At 41.6% G+C, this 18,603-nt stretch overlaps 1 protein-coding gene across 2 annotated transcripts in view; it reads left to right on the top strand.

Annotated features, from left to right (window-relative positions):
• The first annotated feature begins 5,112 nt into the window (after positions 1-5,112).
• RAD50 (RAD50 double strand break repair protein) overlaps positions 5,113-18,603 on the top strand; it is a 108,135-nt gene continuing 94,644 nt past the window's right edge. The window contains exons 1-2 of one of the 2 annotated variants that reach the window (XM_055547866.1): positions 5,114-5,614; positions 8,130-8,213. In XM_055547866.1, the coding sequence (XP_055403841.1) occupies positions 5,486-5,614; positions 8,130-8,213 (213 nt within the window). In that variant the 5' untranslated portion in view covers positions 5,114-5,485. Of the gene's footprint in view, positions 5,615-8,129; positions 8,214-18,603 lie in introns of both variants that reach the window. The other variant, XM_055547873.1, reaches the window with a different exon arrangement.

Genomic DNA, 18,603 nt, shown 5'->3' with positions numbered 1-18,603 from the left:
CAACAGGCTCTCCCGTCCCTGGGACCCTCCAGGCAAGAACACTGGAGTGGGTTGCCATTTCCTTCTCCAACGCATGAGAGCTAAAGGTGAAAGTGAAGTCGCTTAGTCGTGTCTGGCTCCCAGCAACCCCATGGACTGCAGCCCATCAGGCTCCCCCGTCCATGGGATTCTCCAGGCAAGAGCACTGGAGTGGGTTGCCATTGCTAATCCCACTAGGGGATGGTAAGTAGAAAAAAATATGTATGCTAATGATAGGTACGTAAGTTAATGATTACTTGAGAAAATAGGTTTGCTTAACCACAAAACCAAGCACGTTTGCTTAGCAACAAAACCATGCAGCAGAAGCACGCGACGTGCCCCAAAACAATGAAATAATTGTGGCATGAGACCCACAAACTGCCCAGTGAGCTCAGAAAATTAAAGATTCCCTACAACATGCTCTCTGCACATACAGACAACAATAATTTGTGGAACTAGCTTGACCCAGTAGGGACAAGAAAACTCCCCTCCTCAATCTGGAGAAGGAACCGATGATGGAAGCATGACATCTACTCAAGAAAGACAAAGAAGCCTTTCTTCCCTTCCGCATTTTTCCTTTGATTATAAAACTGTAGTCCAGTAAATTCTCAGGGTGCAGCATCGCTCACTCGCCAGCATGTAAGCCTCACAAGTGTCCTATTCTAATAAATCACTTCTTATCACTTAGCTCTGGATGAATTCTTCTTTGTGCTGAGACATAAAGGACTATGGTACCAGAGCACTTCAGAGCCCCCGCCCAAACACCACCAATTAGTTTTGCTTATAAAAGTGGATTTCCTTTACACATATTTGTGTAATTTTATAGTCTTATAACATGGGCTTCCCAGGTGGCTCAATAGTAAAGAATTTGCCTGCCAGTGCAGGAGTTGCAGGAGACATAGGTTTTGATCCATGGGTCTGGAAGATCCCCTGGAGAAGGAAATGGCAACCCACTCCAGTATTCTTGCCTGGAAAATTCCATGCAAAGTGGAGCTTGGCAGGATACAGTTCATGGGATCACAGAATGGGACACAACTGAGTGACTGAGTGGAAACACACAGAGTCTTATAACAGCTTTTGGTCTACAATAGTAGTTTACAATTTTTTGGTATTAAATTCCTGTCTGCTCTTGTAGAAACTACTGAGGATCCAAAAGAGCTTTTATGTGAGTTATAATTATTAATATTTACTCAATTAGGAGCTAAATCTGAGTTTTAAAAAAGTCACAAGAACATACCTGCCTACAGTCCATCAACCATCATTTCGATGGTGTCTCTGACATCACGTGATTACTAAAACACAGTACATTAATAGCCACTGAGAGTGCACGGCGGCTGCTGCTGCTAAGTTGCTTCAGTCGTGTCCGACTCTGTGCGACCCCATAGACGGCAGCCAACCAGGCTTCCCTGTCCCTGGGATTCTCCAGGCAAGAACACTGGAGTGGGTTGCCATTTCCTTCTCCAATGCATGAAAGTGAAAAGTGAAAGTGAAGTCGCTCAGTCGTGTCTGACTCTAGCGACCCCATGGACTGCAGCCCACCAGGCTCCTCGGTCCATGGGACTCTCCAGGCAAAAGTAAGCAAATAACATCTTAGTTTCGTTAGAAAAACAGCTTTGACCAGAATGGACACCATACCCTCCATTCCACTCCAGGTGTCCCGAGATCACACGATCACACTTTGGGAATCCCTGGCCATCTCAAGTCTTCGCATCCCTTAGTGTTAGTGTCTCTCAGTGCTGCCTCTGAATAATTGTAAGGGATCTGATTTAGGTCATACCTGAATGCTCTAGTGGTTTTCCCTACTTTCTTCAATTTAAGTCTGAATTTGGCAATAAGGAGTTCATGATCTGAGCCACAGTCAGCTTCTGGTCTTATTTCTGCTGACTGTATAGAGCTTCTCCAATGGCTCCAAATATAATCAATCTGATTTCAGTATTGACCATCTGTTGATGTATATGTGTCGTGTCTTCTCCTGTGTTGTTGGAAGAGGGTGTTTGCTATGACCAGTGCAGTCTCTTAGCAGAACTCTGTTAGCCTTTGCCCTGCTTCATTTTGTAGTCCAAGGGTAAATTTGCCTGTTACTCCAGGTATCTCTCAACTTCCTACTTTTGCATTCCACTCCCCTATGATGAAAAGGACATCTTTTTTTGGGTGTTAGTTCTAGAAGGTCTTGTAGTTCTTCATAGAACTGTTCAACTACAGCTTCTTCAGCATTACTGGTTGGGGCTTAGCCTTGGATTACTATGATATTGAATGGTTTGCCTTGGAAATGGACAGAGACCATTCTGTCATTTTTGAGACTGCACCCAAGTACTGTACCTCTGACCCTTTTGTTGACTATGAGGGCTACTCCATTTCCTCTAAGGGATGCTTGCCCACAGGAGTAGATATAATGGTCATCCATTCCATTCACCCATTCCAGTCCATTTTAGTTCACTGATTCCTAAAATGTCAGGGTTTACTCTTGCTATATCCTGTTTGACCACTTCCAATTTGCCTTGATTCATGGACCTAACATTCCAGGTTCCTCAGCAATATTGTTCTTCACAGCATCGGACTTTACTTCCATCACCAGTAACATCCACAACTGGGCACTATTTTCACTTTGCTTCCATCTCTTCATTCTTTCTGGAATTATTGCTCCACTCTTCTCAGTAGCATATTGGGCTCTTACAAACCTGGGGAGTTCATCTTTCGGTGTCCTATCTTTTTGCCTTTTCATACTGTTCATGGGGTTCTCAAGGCAAAAATATTGAAGTGGTTTGCCATTCCCTTCTCCAGGGGACCACATTTTGTCAGAACTCTCCACCATGACCCGTCTGTCTTGGGTGGCCCCAAATGGCATGGCTCATAGTTTCATTGAGTTACACAAGGCTGTAGTCCATGTGATCAGTTTGATTAGTTTTCTGTGATTGTGGTTTTCATTCTGTCTGCCCTCATGGATAAGGACAAGAGGCTTATGGAAGTGACAAATAGATTCAAGGGATTAGATCTGATAGAGTGCCTGAAGAACTATGGACAGAGGTTCGTGACATTGTACAGGAGGCAGTGATCAAGACCATCCCCAAGAAAAAGAAATGCAAAAAGGCAAAATGGTTGTTTGAAGAGGCCTTACAAATAGCTGAGAAAAGAAGAGACGCTAAAGGCAAAGGAGAAAAGGAAAGATATACCCATTTGAATGCAGAGTTACAAAGAATAGCATGGGGAGATAAGAAAGTCTTCCTTAATGATCAATGCAAATAAATAGAGGAAACCAATATAATGGGAAAGACCAGAGATCACAAGAAAATTAGACATACCAAGGGAACATTTCATGCAAAGATGAGCACAAAATGGACAGAAATGGTATGGACCTAACAGAAGCAGAAGATACTAAGAAGAGGTAGCAAGAATACACAGAAGAACTCTACAGAAAAGATCTTCATGACCCAGATAACTACAATGGTGTGATCACTCACCTAGAGCCAGATATCCTGGAATGCAAAGTCAAGTGGGCCTTAGGAAGCAGCACGACAAACAAAGCCAGTGGAGGTGATGAAATTCCAGCTGAGCTATTTCAAATCCTAAAAAATGATGCTGTTAAAGCACTATACTCAATATGCCAGCAAATTTGGAAAACCCAGCAGTGGGCAGGACTGGCAAAAGTCAGTTTTCATTTCAATCCCAAAGAAAGGCAATGTCAAAGAATGTTCAAACTGCCACACAATTGCACTCATCTCACACTAGCTAGCAAAGTAATGCTAAAAATTCTCCAAGCCAGGCATCAACAGTACACAAACTGTGAATTTCCAGATGTTCAAGCTGGATTTAGAAAAGGCAGAGGAACCAGAGATCTAAGGGCCAACATCTATACGATCATCGAAAAAGCAAGAGAAGTCCAGAAAAACATCTACTTCTGCTTTATTAACTACCCCAAAGCCTTTGACTATGTGGATCACAACAAAATGTGGAAAATTCTTCAAGAGATGGGAATACCAGACCACCTGACCTGCCTCCTGAGAAATCTGTGTGCAGGTCAAGAAGCAACAGTTAGAGCCAGACATGAAAAAACAGACAAGTTCCAAATCTGGAAACAAGTATGTCAAGGCTGTGTATTGTCACTCTGCTTATTTAACTTATATGCAGAGTATGGCATATGAAATGTCAGGCTGGATGAAGCTGAAGCTGGAATCAAGATTGCTGGGAGAAACATCAATAATTTCAGATACGCAGATAACACCACCCTTATGGCAGAAAGCAAAGAAGAACTAAAGAGCCTCTTGATGAAAGTGAAAGAGGAGAGTGAAAAAGTTGTCTTAAAACTCAACATTCAAAAAACTAAGATCATGGCATCCGGTCCCATCACTTCATGGCAGATAGATGGGGAAACAATAGAAACAGTGAGAGACTATTTTGGGGGGCTCCAAAATCACTGCAGATGGTGACTGCAGGCTTGAAATTAAAGGACGCTTGCTCCTTGGAAGAAAAACTATGATAAACACAGCGTATTAAAAAGCAAAGATATTACTTGTCAACAAAGGTCCATCTAGTCAAAGTTATGGTTTTCCCAGTAGTCATATATGGATGTGAGAGTTGGACTATAAAGAAAGCTGAGCCCAAAGAATTGATGCTTATGAACTGTGGTGTTGGAGAAGACTCTTGAGAGTCCCTTGGACTGCAAGATCAAACCAGTCAATCCTAAAGGAAATCAGCCCCGACTATTCATTGGAAGGACTGATGCTGAAGCTGAAACTCCAATAGTTCGGCCACCTAAGGCGAAGAACTGACTCATTAGAAACGACCCTGACGCTGGGAAAGATTGAGTGCAGGAGGAGAAGGGGACGACAGAGGATGAGATGGCTGGATGGCATCACCCACTCGACGGACATGAGTTTGAGCAAGCTCCGGGAGTTGGTGATGGACAGGGAAGCCTGGCCTGCTGCGGTCCATGGGGTCGCAAAGAGTTAGACACGACTGAGCGACTGAACTGAACTAAGAACCTCACCCCTGCCCCTCCCCTCCCCTCCCCTCCCCTCCCTCTCGCCCCTCCTCCCTCGGTCAGCAGCTAGGAGACACAAGCCGCTTTCAAGACCTGGCACGCAACCGCCTCAGACTGTAAACCTGCGCGCGCACCTAGCTTCCGACTTCCCGGCCTGCCCCGCGCCTGCGGCGTAAACGCGCGCCGGCGCAGCAACCCACCTGACCCGCGGCGTAGCCAAGGCGGGAGTCTGTGAGTTCCTCCGTCTCGGGCTCCCTGGGCCTGGGGTACTGCCCGCGTGTGTCGTAGGCAGCCCCGGGCTGGCCCCCACCCCCGCTCTCGTCCTTCAGCAGGGAAGAAAGCCACTGTGGGAGGGACGGTCCCACCTGGACCCTTCCAAGACGCTGGAGTCCTTACGACCCGTTCTTGCTGTGCTCCGGCCTCGCTGCTAAACTTTGGTGGGCCCCGGGATCTAGACCCCAGCTGTTGAGAAACGAAACGTTTGCAAACATGTCCCGGATCGAAAAGATGAGCATTCAGGGCGTGCGGAGTTTTGGAATAGAGGATAAAGATAAACAAATTATCACTTTCTTCAGTCCCCTTACAATTTTGGTTGGACCCAATGGGGCGGGGAAAACGGTAAGTCCTCTAAGGAGCCGCCTTCAGTTTATGGGTCGCCACGTGTTACAAATCTGGAGTAGAATATCTGCAGAGTTCAGAACTCTAGGGTGAGAGGAGTCAGTATGACTCAGCTCCTGGGGCCCCAGGGTACACCTGCGTCGTCAGCTGACTTCCGTGCCCAGGAGCATGGCTTCGTGTGGCCTTCAGGTGTCTGTCACCTGAGGCGCCGACCAGACTTTTGTCCACTGCTGTACAGTAGACAAGGTTTTTTTGAGAATCCCGAGAGGCCGGGAGCTAACTGCGTGAGCTTACGGAGCTCAGAGCCCCACAGGAACTTTTTTTTTTTTTTTCTTCTATATTCATGTTTTCTTAATTCTCTTTATTCTCATGGCATAGCATTTATTTCCTGGTAGTTGTCCCCGTTCGGGATTTTGTTGTTGTTGTTGTTATAAAATATAAATATAAATGTATGACTTTAAGAAAACCGACTATCCCGACTAAGCATAATGACTAGGTAAATAACAGTTTTAAAATGAAACATCCATTGGGGCTTGGTTAAATTGGGAAACCATTTTATTGTTGGGATGCTCTTACCTAGTTCAAATAAAGGTTAAGCACAGCATATATACTGTGACTTTTTAAAACCCTGGAAATATTTAGAAATTTGAGTTGAGCCCTGGAATGGTATGCAATTATGAAAGAAGTGTAGCCAAGAGGATCTCTGGTCTGAAAGGGTGGTTTGAGAAAAGCAAGGTGGTATCATTGTAACAGGGAGAAGAGGAAGTGGAAAGCATAGAGAAAGACAAGGTTTGGTGTTGAGTTAAATGCCAGACTCTTCTTTATTTATGTAGAAAGATTATTTACTGATGCTTTTTTATGTACCTAAGCACTATATTAAGTGGTACTGATAGAGAGGTTAGTATGTTTAGTGTTTATGAGCCCTAGCTGCTTGAATACAGAATTTTTTTTTTTTTTGCTTCTCCATTTATTGTGTGACTGGGCAAAAGTGACCTAAATGTTCTTTGCCTTAGTTTTCTCATTTATAAAATGGATGTTAAAAATAGTTTCTATGGCCTAGGGTTAATGTGAGAATTAAATGCTTAATGTATGTAAAAGTGGTTAGTACAGTACCTGTCACATAATAAGGTTGATACTAGCCATTTGTTTTGTTTCAACTTTAAAAAAAATTCAGCTTTGTTGGAGTATAATGGCATATACATTGTAGGCTATTTAAAGTATACATCATGGTGATTTGACAAACATGTGTTCCCCAAAAGGTTTCTCTTCTTTTAGTTAGTTAACACATCTATCACCTTGAACCAGAAAGCTCAGCTTCTCTGTACAACGTTGCCAAATTAAATCCTGGAGACAGTTTTGGGTGAAGTAGAAAAGGGTAGCTTTATTGCTTTGCCATGGAAAGGGGGACACAGTGGGCTCATGCCCTCCAAACCATGTGTCCCCAACTGGGGAATATAGTGACAAGTTTTATAGTAACAGCATGATTAGCTCCTGGCCATTCTTCTGATAGTGAGGAAGTAGGAGTCAACATCATCAACCCTCAGGTGTAATTACTCTGGGGTCTGCATGTCCTGGGCAGCATCCCACCTGGAGGGGTTTCGGTATTGCTGCTGCTGCTGCTGCTAAGTCGATTCAGTTGTGTCCAACTCTGTGCGACCCCATAGACGGTAGCCCACCATGCTCCTCTGTCCATGGGAGTCTCCAGGCAAGAACACTGGAGTGGGTTGCCATTTCCTTCTCCAATGCATGAAAGTGAGAAGTGAAAGTGAAGTCGCTCAGTCGTGTCCAACTCTTTGCGACCCCATGGACTGCAGCCCACCAGGCTCCTCCGTCCATGGAATTTTCCAGGCAAGAGTACTGGAGTGGGGTGCCAGGGCCTTCTCCGTCCGTATCTGCAGAGTAGCTCAAAGATATTGTGATAGTGTGTGTATCTGTTGGTAGGGAAACAGGACCTTGACCCAAGGCTGCTCTTGACTGTCTCTCTCTGGTCTCCTCCCCTCCCTCCCCTAAATAACTTTATTGCTTGAATCTGCCCTTTGGAACTCAGGGAAGGTCATGGAGGGTGAATGAAGGCTGCTTCCTATAGTCAAAGAAATGGGGAACACAGAAAGTCCTTGTGCCCAGGAGCCCCACAGGGCCCTGCAGGGTATCAGCCTCACTTTTTATCCTTGTGTGTGTGTGAAAACATTTAAGTTTCACTCTCAATAAATTTCATTTATACAATATAGTATAATCAGCTATGGTGAGCTGTTTAAGCCATTGTTATTAAAAACTTAGTTTAATTTTAATTAGAAATAGAAAAATTTCCTCCCAAAATAATAATTATTTTTTATTTCAGTATACCTTCTTAATTATATAGCTTTTCTATATTTATACATCACGTTTTATAATATCAAAATTTACCTAATCATATATTTTATAGTCTTTTTTATAAACATTTATAATGAATTAACATTTTATGGTTAAATTCTGCAGTTTTCTAATAAGTAAATAATATAATTTTCTATTTCTTTAGACTATCATTGAATGTCTAAAATATATTTGTACTGGAGATTTTCCTCCTGGAACCAAAGGAAATACATTTGTTCATGATCCCAAGGTAATGATGCCAGTGAAACATCTTTTTTTTCTTTTGTTTTTTAATTTTATTGAAGTATAGTTGATTTGATTGTGTTAATTTGTGTTAATTGTGTTAATTTCTGCATAGCAAAGTGATTCAGTTATATATATTCTTTTTCATATTCTTTTCCATCATGGTTTATTACAGGATATTGAATATAGCTCCCTGTACTATAGAGTTGGACCCTGTTGTGTATCCATGTTAAATGTAATAGTTTGCATCTGCTAACTCCAAACTCCCAGTCCATCCCTCCGCCTCCCCTCGTCTCCTTGACAACCACAAGTCTGTTCTCTGTCTGTGAGTCTGATTCTGTTTTGTATGTGCGTGCTCAGTTACGTCCAACTCTGCAACCCCATGGACTGTAGCTTACCAGGCTCCTCTGTCCATGGGATTTTCCAGGCAAAAATACTGGAGTGGGTTGCCATTTCCTACTCCAGAAACATTTTTTTAATAAAATTTTTATAATGATAAAAGTGATAGCTCATTGTAGAAAACTTGGCAGTGGAAAAATATGAGATATGAAAGTCACTCATGTACAGTCAGTGAGTGATAGCCATTGTTGACATTTTCATGTGTTTCTTCTCCTTTACGTACTGTCTTAAGTAGCTGAAATCATACTCTTAATTTTGTATTCTGAGCTTTTCTTCCATCTAACATTATCATCTAGTCCTGTGTTATTAAAAACTATATTAAATTCTTAGTCTGGGTGTTTGGTACATGGGTGCTTTTTATTTTATTAATTTATTTAACTGGAGGCTAATTACTTTACAATATTGTAGTGGTTTTTGTCATACATTGACATGAGTCAGCCACGGCTGCACATGTGTTCCGCATCCAGAACCCCTCGCCCACCTCCCTCCCGATCCCATCCCCCAGAGTCATCCTAGTGAACCAGCCCTGAGCACCCTGTCTTATGCACTGAACCTGGACCGGCGATCTGCTTCACGTTTCAACACTACTCCCTCAAATCATCCCACCCTCGCCTTCTCCCTCAGAGTCCAAAAGACTGTTCTTTACATCTGTGTCTCTCATCTTGTGTCTCTCTTGCATATAGGGTCATCGTTACCATCTTTCTAAATTCCATATATATGGGTTAGTATACTATATTGGTGTTTTTCTTTCTGACCTACCTCACTCTGTATAATAGGTTCCAGTTTCATCCACCTCATTAGAACTGATTCAAATGGATTCTTTTTAATGGCTGAGTAATATTCTATTGTTTATATGTACATGGGTGTTTTTTAAATCTTTGTACTTCTTTGTCTGAAATATTTTCTACTTAAAACACCTAACCTTTTATGAACATTTTTAATGATTGCATCATTTTCTTATATTTAGCCTTGCTTTTAGTTTTTCATTAAAATGTACCATGATGAAAGTCTGTGTATGAATCTTTGAATTATGGTGTTTTAACTATTTGTGTTTAGGACATAGACTTTTCTATATACATTTTGGTTTATCCTTTTTTTATTTTCCTTTTTTTATTGCAGTATAGTTGATTCACAATATTGCATTAGTTTCAGGTATACAGAAAAGTGATTCAGTGATATGTGTGTATTTTTTTATTTTTTTCCTTTTTTTATTGCAGTATAGTTGATTCACAATATTGCATTAGTTTCAGGTATACAGAAAAGTGATTCAGTGATATGTGTGTATTTTTTAAGATAATTTTCCATTATAGGTTATTACAAGATATAGAATATTGTTGCCTGTTCACTCTTGCTTATCTTATATATATTACTATGTATCTGCTAATCCCAAACTCCTGATTTATCTCTCTTCCCGAAGTAGGTTTTACTTTGGCGGATGTGTAGTGAGGTCCTGTGCCTCTCATTACCCCTGCTTCCCAAGAGTTTGTTGTGTATTTCTTCCAGGCTTTTTTGTGTGTTTATGGAAAAAAAACCTCTGTGTGTATACAAATACACTCACATAAATATTTTAATACATCAATAGAATTTTATTTTGACTATTATACAAATCAAGTATTTATTTTGTGATATTTTTGTTGCTGTTTTTTTAGTTGCTAAGTCATGTCCAACTCTTGTGGCCCCATGAACTGTAGCCCTCCAGGCTCCTCTGTCCATGGTATTTCCCAGACAAGAATACTGGCGTGGGTTGCCTTCTCCCACGGATCTTCCCAACCCAGGAAACAAACCAGTGTCTCCTGCGTTGGCAGATGGATTCTTTACCACTGCGCCACCTGCAGATATGTTAAGATATATATACTTTTGTTTCATTATTTTTTGGAGAAGGCAATGGCACCCCACTCCAGTACTCTTGCCTGGAAAATGCTATGGACGGAGGAGCCTGATGGGCTGCAGTCCATGGGGTCGTGAAGAGTCGGACATGACTGGGCGACTTCACTTTCACTTTCATTATTTTTAATTACTTAATAGTATTCAATTGAGTTTATATTCTCTAGCTTATTTAACTGAAGCACTGTTGATGGTCTTTTAAATTGTTTCTACTTTTATATGGCTAAAGATAACTCTGATTATGAAAGTGATCTTGGGCAATCTTGGCCTGCAGTGGCTTGAAGCAGGATTTTGGCTCCCTGGCCAGAGACGGAAGTCAGGCTGCAATAGAGCACCGAATCCTAGACTCTAGACCATCAGGGCCAGTGGTCACTGACAAGGCCCTGGCCCATTGGTTTTGTAGAAATTAATTTCCACAGAGACAGAAAATCGTGAAACATGTTAAGTGTTTATTTGAAAGAAAAAGAATATGTATGAATAGACTCACATGAGCAGCCTCAGAGAATCATGCCCTGGAGGTAGTTTGAATCACTTATATGGGGCATTCCTTCCAGGTTTCCTCTGGCCAGTCATATTACTTTGCCTGGTTCTGAGCCTGTATTTGATTTAACTCAAGGTCCTCCCCTGTGTGAGCGCACATTTCGCAGCCAAGGTGAATTCTAGTGAAGAGGCCTATGGGCAGGTTGACATCATCTACCATGGGGTGGTTCCCCCTTTTTTTTGGCCCCTTAGGAGCCTTTCTGTGCATGTGTTGTTGGGAATGTCTCCTTGACCTCAAGAATGAGAAATATGTGGTTTCTATCTGGGCAGGGCTCAGGTCCTCCTCACTTCTGCTGTTATTTTCGTCTTGGAGTATCTGTCCACAGGGGACAAACTCCAGCTGCTCAGCCCGGGGCACATCTATCTCCTGTCTCAAATCCCCCCTGAGAGATGTGAACCCCAAGAAATCTTTATTGGGAGGATAAAGGGTGAAGGTCTGTCTTTTGGGCTGGCATGGGGCTTGTAAGCCTACCTAGTTGGGGTCGCAGAGCTCTCACCCTGTCTCAATAAGGGGCCCAGGATGACCTCTCTTGTTACACCAGCAGGATCTGTTCTGAGGAGTGACTGGTATCTCCGCATCGCCATTATCTTGATATGAAACTACTGTAATCTGGAAGAGACAAACTTAACAAGTAGATTAAAAAGGCAGGGGCCAAAAACCAATAAATGAACTATTATAACCAGGGCCCAAGCAGGAGTAAGAACCAGGTTATATATGGTAGCAGTTTTGATCCTGGTCCATATAGAGTCAGTACTGGGATTACCCTGTCAGAAGGGATGGAGCCATTTGGCGTGATCTTACATATTTTTGATGTCTGCTTCTGTTAGCCCAGTGTGATTTGATGTGGGTGTTATCGACTCAGTTGGTTGGACAACCTGACATTAATAGACAAAACAGATCTCATTTCTTCTCAGGAAAATAAGCCTGAAACCCAGTTTGGACCTAGTGCTTTGGGGAGACTTGTAACCAGGTAGCCAGTTGTCTAGTTTAATCTAACTAGGTTTTAACCTTGGATGTGATATTAACACATAAATAATATAAGCTGTTGATCATCATACATGTCTTCTTTTTGTTATTTTGTAAAACAATTTTAGTATCTAAAAATGTAATAGTTACAAGAGGAGACTTTTAAAAAGTAAGGTTGTAGTTGCCAGCTGTTAGCAGACACTGTTTTGAGAATGGCTGGTGGCATCTCAAGACTGATACCGCTCAGAAAACTTAAGTTCCCAACAATATAAGGGCTTGTCTGAAATCACACCCAGTACTAAGTGTCACTTAGTATTGCCTTGGATGTCTGAAGCATAGTTACTCCATTTTGACTTTTAATTGTGGTTTTCTCCTTAATAGTCAAAGCAAATGCTGCCATTAATGATGTTAGTACCTCTCTAGGTATGAGAAGATGCAAGAATTTGGGCTCATAAAATCTCCTGAAAATATCTATCTGAAGACCTGTTTTGTCAGTTTTTCCCAGAGCACAGAGTGAGTGCCTCATTACTGATCTCCACCCTGAACCTCTTTTAGGGAGTGTTAAAGGTCAGCAGCTGCAGCAGCTCATGATTTAATCCTTGCCACCAACCTACAGCAGTAGGTGGCAAGTGCCAGTCTCCAGTTGTCAGGGCCCCTTTATGGTCATTAATTTTATGGTCATAAAAAGGGCCCTTTCATAACCATTTCATCCCATGGTGCTCAGAATGCTCATTCCTGGGTCTGGTGAAATTTTGTTGCTAGGCTGCTCAGTGAGCTATTATTAGACTAGGCCTTATTAACAGTAGCCATAAATTTCTATACCACTTGTATTAATTACTAGGCTCTTACGGTCTAGGAAAAGATTCCCTCTTGTAGCTTCTTCTCATAAGAGTTCCACTGTTATAGTCATTGACCTCATATAGAACTATAAATTTTTGTTGGAGACTCAGTCACACAATGGTAAATGCAAGAAATGACAATCTTGTAAAACAGGCAATGTAAAAAAATAATATAGCTAACAGTATTATTAAGGTCATAAGTAAGAACTTAAGTTAAGAATTTGTATTAGGTACAACCCAGTATATCCCAGATTGTCTGACTTGGTTTTGTACTGATCCTTATCTTTAAGGGAAGTTATCCACAAGGCACTCAGCTCGGTTTCCTAGTGGTGGTGTTCAGTTGCTCAGTTGTGTCCGACTCTTTGCGACCCCATGAACTGCAGCATGCCAGGCTTCCCTGTCCTTCACCATCTCCCAGAGCTTGCTCAAACTCATGTCCATTGAGTCGGTGATGCCATCCAACCATCTTATCCTCTGTCGTCCCTTTCTCCTGCCTTCAGTCTTTCCCAGCATCAGGGTCTTTTCCTATGAGTCAGTTCTTCACATCAGGTGGCCAAAGTATTGGAGCTTCAGCATCAGTCCTTCCAATGAATATTCAGGACTAATTTCCTTTAGGATTGACTGATTTGATCTCCTCGCAGTCCAAGGGACTCTCAAGAGTCTTCTCCAACACCACAGTTCAAAAGCATCAATTCTTCAGCACTTAGCTTTCTTTATGGTCCAACTCTCACATCCGTACATGATTACTGGAAAAACCATAACTTTGACTATACAGACCTTTGTTGGCAAAGTAATGTCTCTGCTTTTTAGTATGCGGAGTTTATCATAGCTTTTCTTCCAAGGAGTAAGCATCTTTTAATTTCATGGCTGCAGTCACCATCTGCAGTGATTTTGGAGCCCAGGAAAATGAAGTCTGTCACTGTTTCCATTGTTTCCCCATCTGTTTGCCATGAAGTGATGGGGCCAGATGCCATGATCTTCGTTTTTTGAATGCTGAGTTTTAAACCAGCTTTTTCACTCTCCTCTTCCGCTTTCATCAAGAGGTTCTTTAGTTCCTCTTCACTTTCTGCCATAAGGGTGGTGTCATCTGCATATCTGAAGTTATTGATATTTCTCCTGGCAATCTTGATTCCAGCTTGTGTTTCATCCAGGCCTGCATTTCACATGATATACTCGGCATATAAGTTAAATAAGCAGGGTGACAATATACAGCCTTGAACTACTCTTTTCCCAGTTTTGAACCAGTTCATTGTTCCATGTCTGGTTCTAACTGTTGTTCCTTGACCTGCATACAGGTCTCTCAGGAGGCAGGTAAGATGGTCCGGTATTCCCATTTCTTTAAGGAATTTTCCAGTTTGTTGTGATCCACACAAAGGCTTTAGTGTAGTCAGTGAAGCAGAAGTAGATGTTTTTCTGGAATTCTCTTGCTTTTTCTATTATCCAGCTGATTTGGCAATTTGTCTCTGGTTCCTCTGCATTTTCTAAATCCAGCTTGAACATCTAGAAGTTCTTGGTTCATATACTGTTGGAAGCCTATCTTGGAGAACCTTGAGCATTACTTTGCTAGCGTGTGAAATGAGTGCAGTTGTGCCGCGTGTTGAACATTCTTTGGCATAGCCCTTCTTTGGGACCAGAATGAAAACTGACCTTTTCCAGTCCTGTGGCCACTGCTGAGTTTTCCAAATTTGCTGGCATATTGAATGCAACACTTTAACAGCATCATCTTTTAGAATCTGAAATAGCTCAGCTGGAGTTCCATCACCTCCACTAGCTTTGTTTGTAGTGATGCTTCCTACAGCGCACTTGACTTTGCACTCCAGGATGTCTGGCTCTAGGTGAATGAGCACACCATCGTGGTTATCCAGGTCATTAAGATCTTTTCTGTATACTACTTTTGTGTACTCCTAGTGTTACTAATTATCCTTAGTATGATTTAATTGTTCCCAACAAAGGAATTAATTTTTCTTTAGAAATAGTAAATCATTTACTACATTTACTGAGCCTTTTCTACAATGACTATTTCACACCTTCTCTTAAACTTAAAATGTACTCTGTTCAATTGATGGATGATCTTGCCTTGTGTTTTCTTGAGAAAATAGAAGGAATCAGATGAAAAGTCCTCATTTCCAATCATTAAATCTACCAAACTACCCTGCATATATATCTGTAGTGTTTTCACCTTTGTGATAGGGGTAAATTGTTTATCATTTGTTTTAAGGTCAATTAAGTCCTCTTGGAACCTAGATCCAATATCAGTCACTTTTGTCAAGTCAGGCATTTTGCCTTTCAGCTGTCTTTGCTCCTGCATTCAGTTTCTCCCTCTTTAGGGTATCATTTACGTCAGCAGATAAACATGGTCAGGTTGCACCAGTCTACAAACAGACACACTCTCCCTTTACTCCAGTTCAGCCTCTGGCTACTACTCTTTGTTCTGTTTATACCAAAATTGTTAAGAGTTATGTGTACTCATTGTTTTCACTTTATTGCTTCCCCTTTTCTCCCCAGCCTACTCTGTTTAGATTTTCTTTTTTTCCCCCTCACTAAAACTGCTCTTGTAAGGTCACCAGTAATCTCCATATTGCCAGATAACTTTTTAAAAAAATATTTGTTTAGCTGTGCCAAATTTTTGTGGTGGCACGTGGAGGTCTTTGATCTTATGGCATGTGGGATCTTCTCTTTTTTTAGTTGTGACATGCAGAATCTTTGTCTTTATATCTTGTGGCATGTGGGTTCTAGTTTCCTGGCCAGGGTCCCCTGTGTTGGGAGCACAGAGTCTTAGTCACTGGACCACCAGGAAAGTTTCAGAACGGTTATTTTCTAGTTCTCAATACTTTCTCTGCAGATTTGATGTATTAATAATTGGTTTTCCTCTTTTTTTAAAAACATTGCTCTCTTGGCTTTCATGACACCATAATCTCATACCTCTTTTTTGATGGGCCATCCTTTAGTCTCCTTTAATGAGTCTACTTTTGCCTGACTCTTATTGGATGATATTCACTCTCACAGCTTTAAGTATTGGTTATGTTGCAGGAAGAGGGACCTCTTTCAGGGCCCAAGAGTGGGCTCTTGTCTAACACTCAGAAACGAATTGTCTGAGGAGACATGTGCTGAAAAAGCAAGAGACTTCATTGGGAAGGGGTACTCGGGCAAAGAGCAGCAGAGTAAGGGAACTCAGGAGAACTGCTCTGTCGTGTGACTCGTGGTCTCAGGTTTTATGGTAATAGGGTTACTTTCCAGGTTGTCTCTGGCCAATCATTCTGACTCAGGGTCCTTCCTGGTGCTGTTCTCATTGCTCGTCCAGGATAGATTCCAGTGAGAAGGATTCTGGGAGATTGGTAGGACATACGGATTAATGTCTCCTGTCTCGTTTTGATGTTTCACAAATTCTTCCGGTTGGTGGTAGCTTGTTAGTTCCACATTCTTGACCAAGAACTCCTGTTGTAAGATAACCCATGCAGATGGTTGCTATAGGGCCTGGCCTTAACAGGCAGTTTGGGTCAGTGGTTCCCTGTACAGTTACATGCTGATGAATTCCCAAATATTATATTTAGTCCTAACTTCTTTCCTAAACTATAGACATGTGTCCAGCTGTTTAAGTATATAATGGGAATCTCCAATTTAACATACTGAAAATAGAACTCTTGGTTCCCTGTTCCCCCATTCCTCTCAAATTCTCAAGCCTGTTACTACCTCAGCGTCAGCACCCTGCAGTTTAATAAATGATGTCATCTGCACCTTTGCTCATGCAGAAACCTGTTTGTCATTCTTTTAGTGATTCCTTTATCTCATCTTGTTTCTAATTCATAAGCAGTTCTTACATACTCTTCTACAGTATGTCCAGAATATGTCCCTTCATTTCATCCCTACTGTTTTCCTGGTCCAAGCCACCACCCTCTTCCCTTTGAACTATTCTGATAGTCTGCAAACTTGTTTTCCTGACTCATTCTTTTCTTTTTCTGGCTGTGTCATGTGGGATCTTGGTTCCCCAACCAGGGATTGAACCCATCCCTCCTGCAGTGGACATGTGAAGTCTTAACCACTGGACCACCAGCGAAGTCCTTCCTGATTCATCATTGAAATTCTTTTTATAGAGAAGAAGAATCTCTTTTCTAATAGCAACAAATTATCTCTATATATTTATTCATTCAGTTAACAGGGAGTGGGTCTTTTAAAGTCTGAGGAAAGAACATTCCAGTCAGTGTTAATACTGACTGCAGAGTCCTTGAGGTAGGATCATATTTGGTGTGTTCAAGGAATCACAAGAGGAGGAGCAAAATAATCAGGGGAAGACTAGTAGAAAATTAAGTTAGACTAGTTGAAGGGTCTAGATCCTATAGGATTTGGGGTTCTAATTTAAATAGGAATCCATTAGAAGATTTAAGCAGGAAAAGGGCATGATTTGTATTTTAAAGTGATCAGCGTAGCTGCTGAGAGGACTGTCTGTAAATGGCGAGGGTAGAAGGGTGAAGATTGATAAAGGGCATTTTGTGGTAATCCAGGTGAGGAATATTGGTGGCTTAATTAAGTGGTAATGGTAGAAAATATGACAAATGCTTGGATTTGGGATGTTTTAAAGGTAGAACCAGCCGATTAGCTATTGATTTGGATAGTGGTGTATGAGAAAAATAGAAACATCAAACAGAACTTCAAGTTTTTTGACTTTAGCAAATAGATAAAATAGTAGTAATGAGGAAACTCTGGAAAAGGAGGTTTGAGGGCCTCTGGTTTAAATGTATAAATTGGGATGGGAATTCCTAGGCAGTCCAGTGGTTAGGGCTTGGTGCTTTCATTGCTAGGGCCCACCACCCCGCTCCCCCCTGCCCCGGGTTCAGTCCCTGGTCAGGGAATTAAGATCTTGCAAGCCGAGTGATGCAGTTAAAAAAGAGGGAAAAAAAAAAAAAACCCACATGTAAATTGGGGGTGTTTGTTATGTTGTTAGATATCGAAAGGAGATGTCCGGTAGGTAAATAGAAGTATGTCTGAGGGGAGGTTTGAGTTAAAATTAGGAATCATTGATGCGTACACTTATGTATATAGGCTTCCCTGGTGGCTCAGAGGTTAAAGTGTCTGCCTCCAATGCGAGAGACCTGGGTTCGATCCCTGGGTTGGGAAGACCCCCCTGGAGGAGGAAATGGCAACATATGTATATAGTCAGTCTTAAAGCCTGATAGGATCTCCTAGGAAGTGAATATAGAGAAAACCTGAGCCTAGAGCATATTAGCATTTAGAAATAAGAGGAGGAGCCAGTGAAAGATGCTAAAAAAAAAAAAAAAAAACAACTAGTAAAGTAAGGAAAATAGAGAATGGTGTCTTAGAAGACAAAAGAATAGTGTCACAAGAAAGGAGTCATCAGCTGTGTCAGGTATGTGGATAGCTCAATCAAGAAGCAGATTTGACTATGTGAAGGTCATTGGTGATCTTGACAAAACCAATTTTAGTAATCTGAGAAAACAGGAGGTGAGGAAGTAAAACACATAGAATTGTTTTATGAGTTTTGCTATAAGTGGAAAGAGATGGGGCAATAACTGAAAAGGTTTGCAGGATCAAGAAGAGTTTTTTTTGGCTTTTGTTCCTGTTTTTTCTACATATGTGTGTATTTTCTGGATGTTTCCATGTTGATTGATGCTCTAGTATCTCTGCCAGTCTCATCTGTCACCCACCCCCTTTCCAATTGCTTTCATCTTTCTAGAGCTGTTTTTCTCAGGTATCTGCTTATGTCCTCTCTGTGGTTCTTCTGGCTATAGTGGTTTAGCTCTCTTCACTTATTA

Source organism: Bubalus kerabau, chromosome 1 (genome assembly GCF_029407905.1).
Source record: "Bubalus kerabau isolate K-KA32 ecotype Philippines breed swamp buffalo chromosome 1, PCC_UOA_SB_1v2, whole genome shotgun sequence".
In the NCBI taxonomy this organism is placed as follows: Eukaryota; Metazoa; Chordata; class Mammalia; order Artiodactyla; family Bovidae; genus Bubalus; species Bubalus kerabau.
The sequence above is the reverse complement of the archived record's forward strand: the minus strand, read 5'-3'. Positions and strand labels throughout refer to the sequence as shown.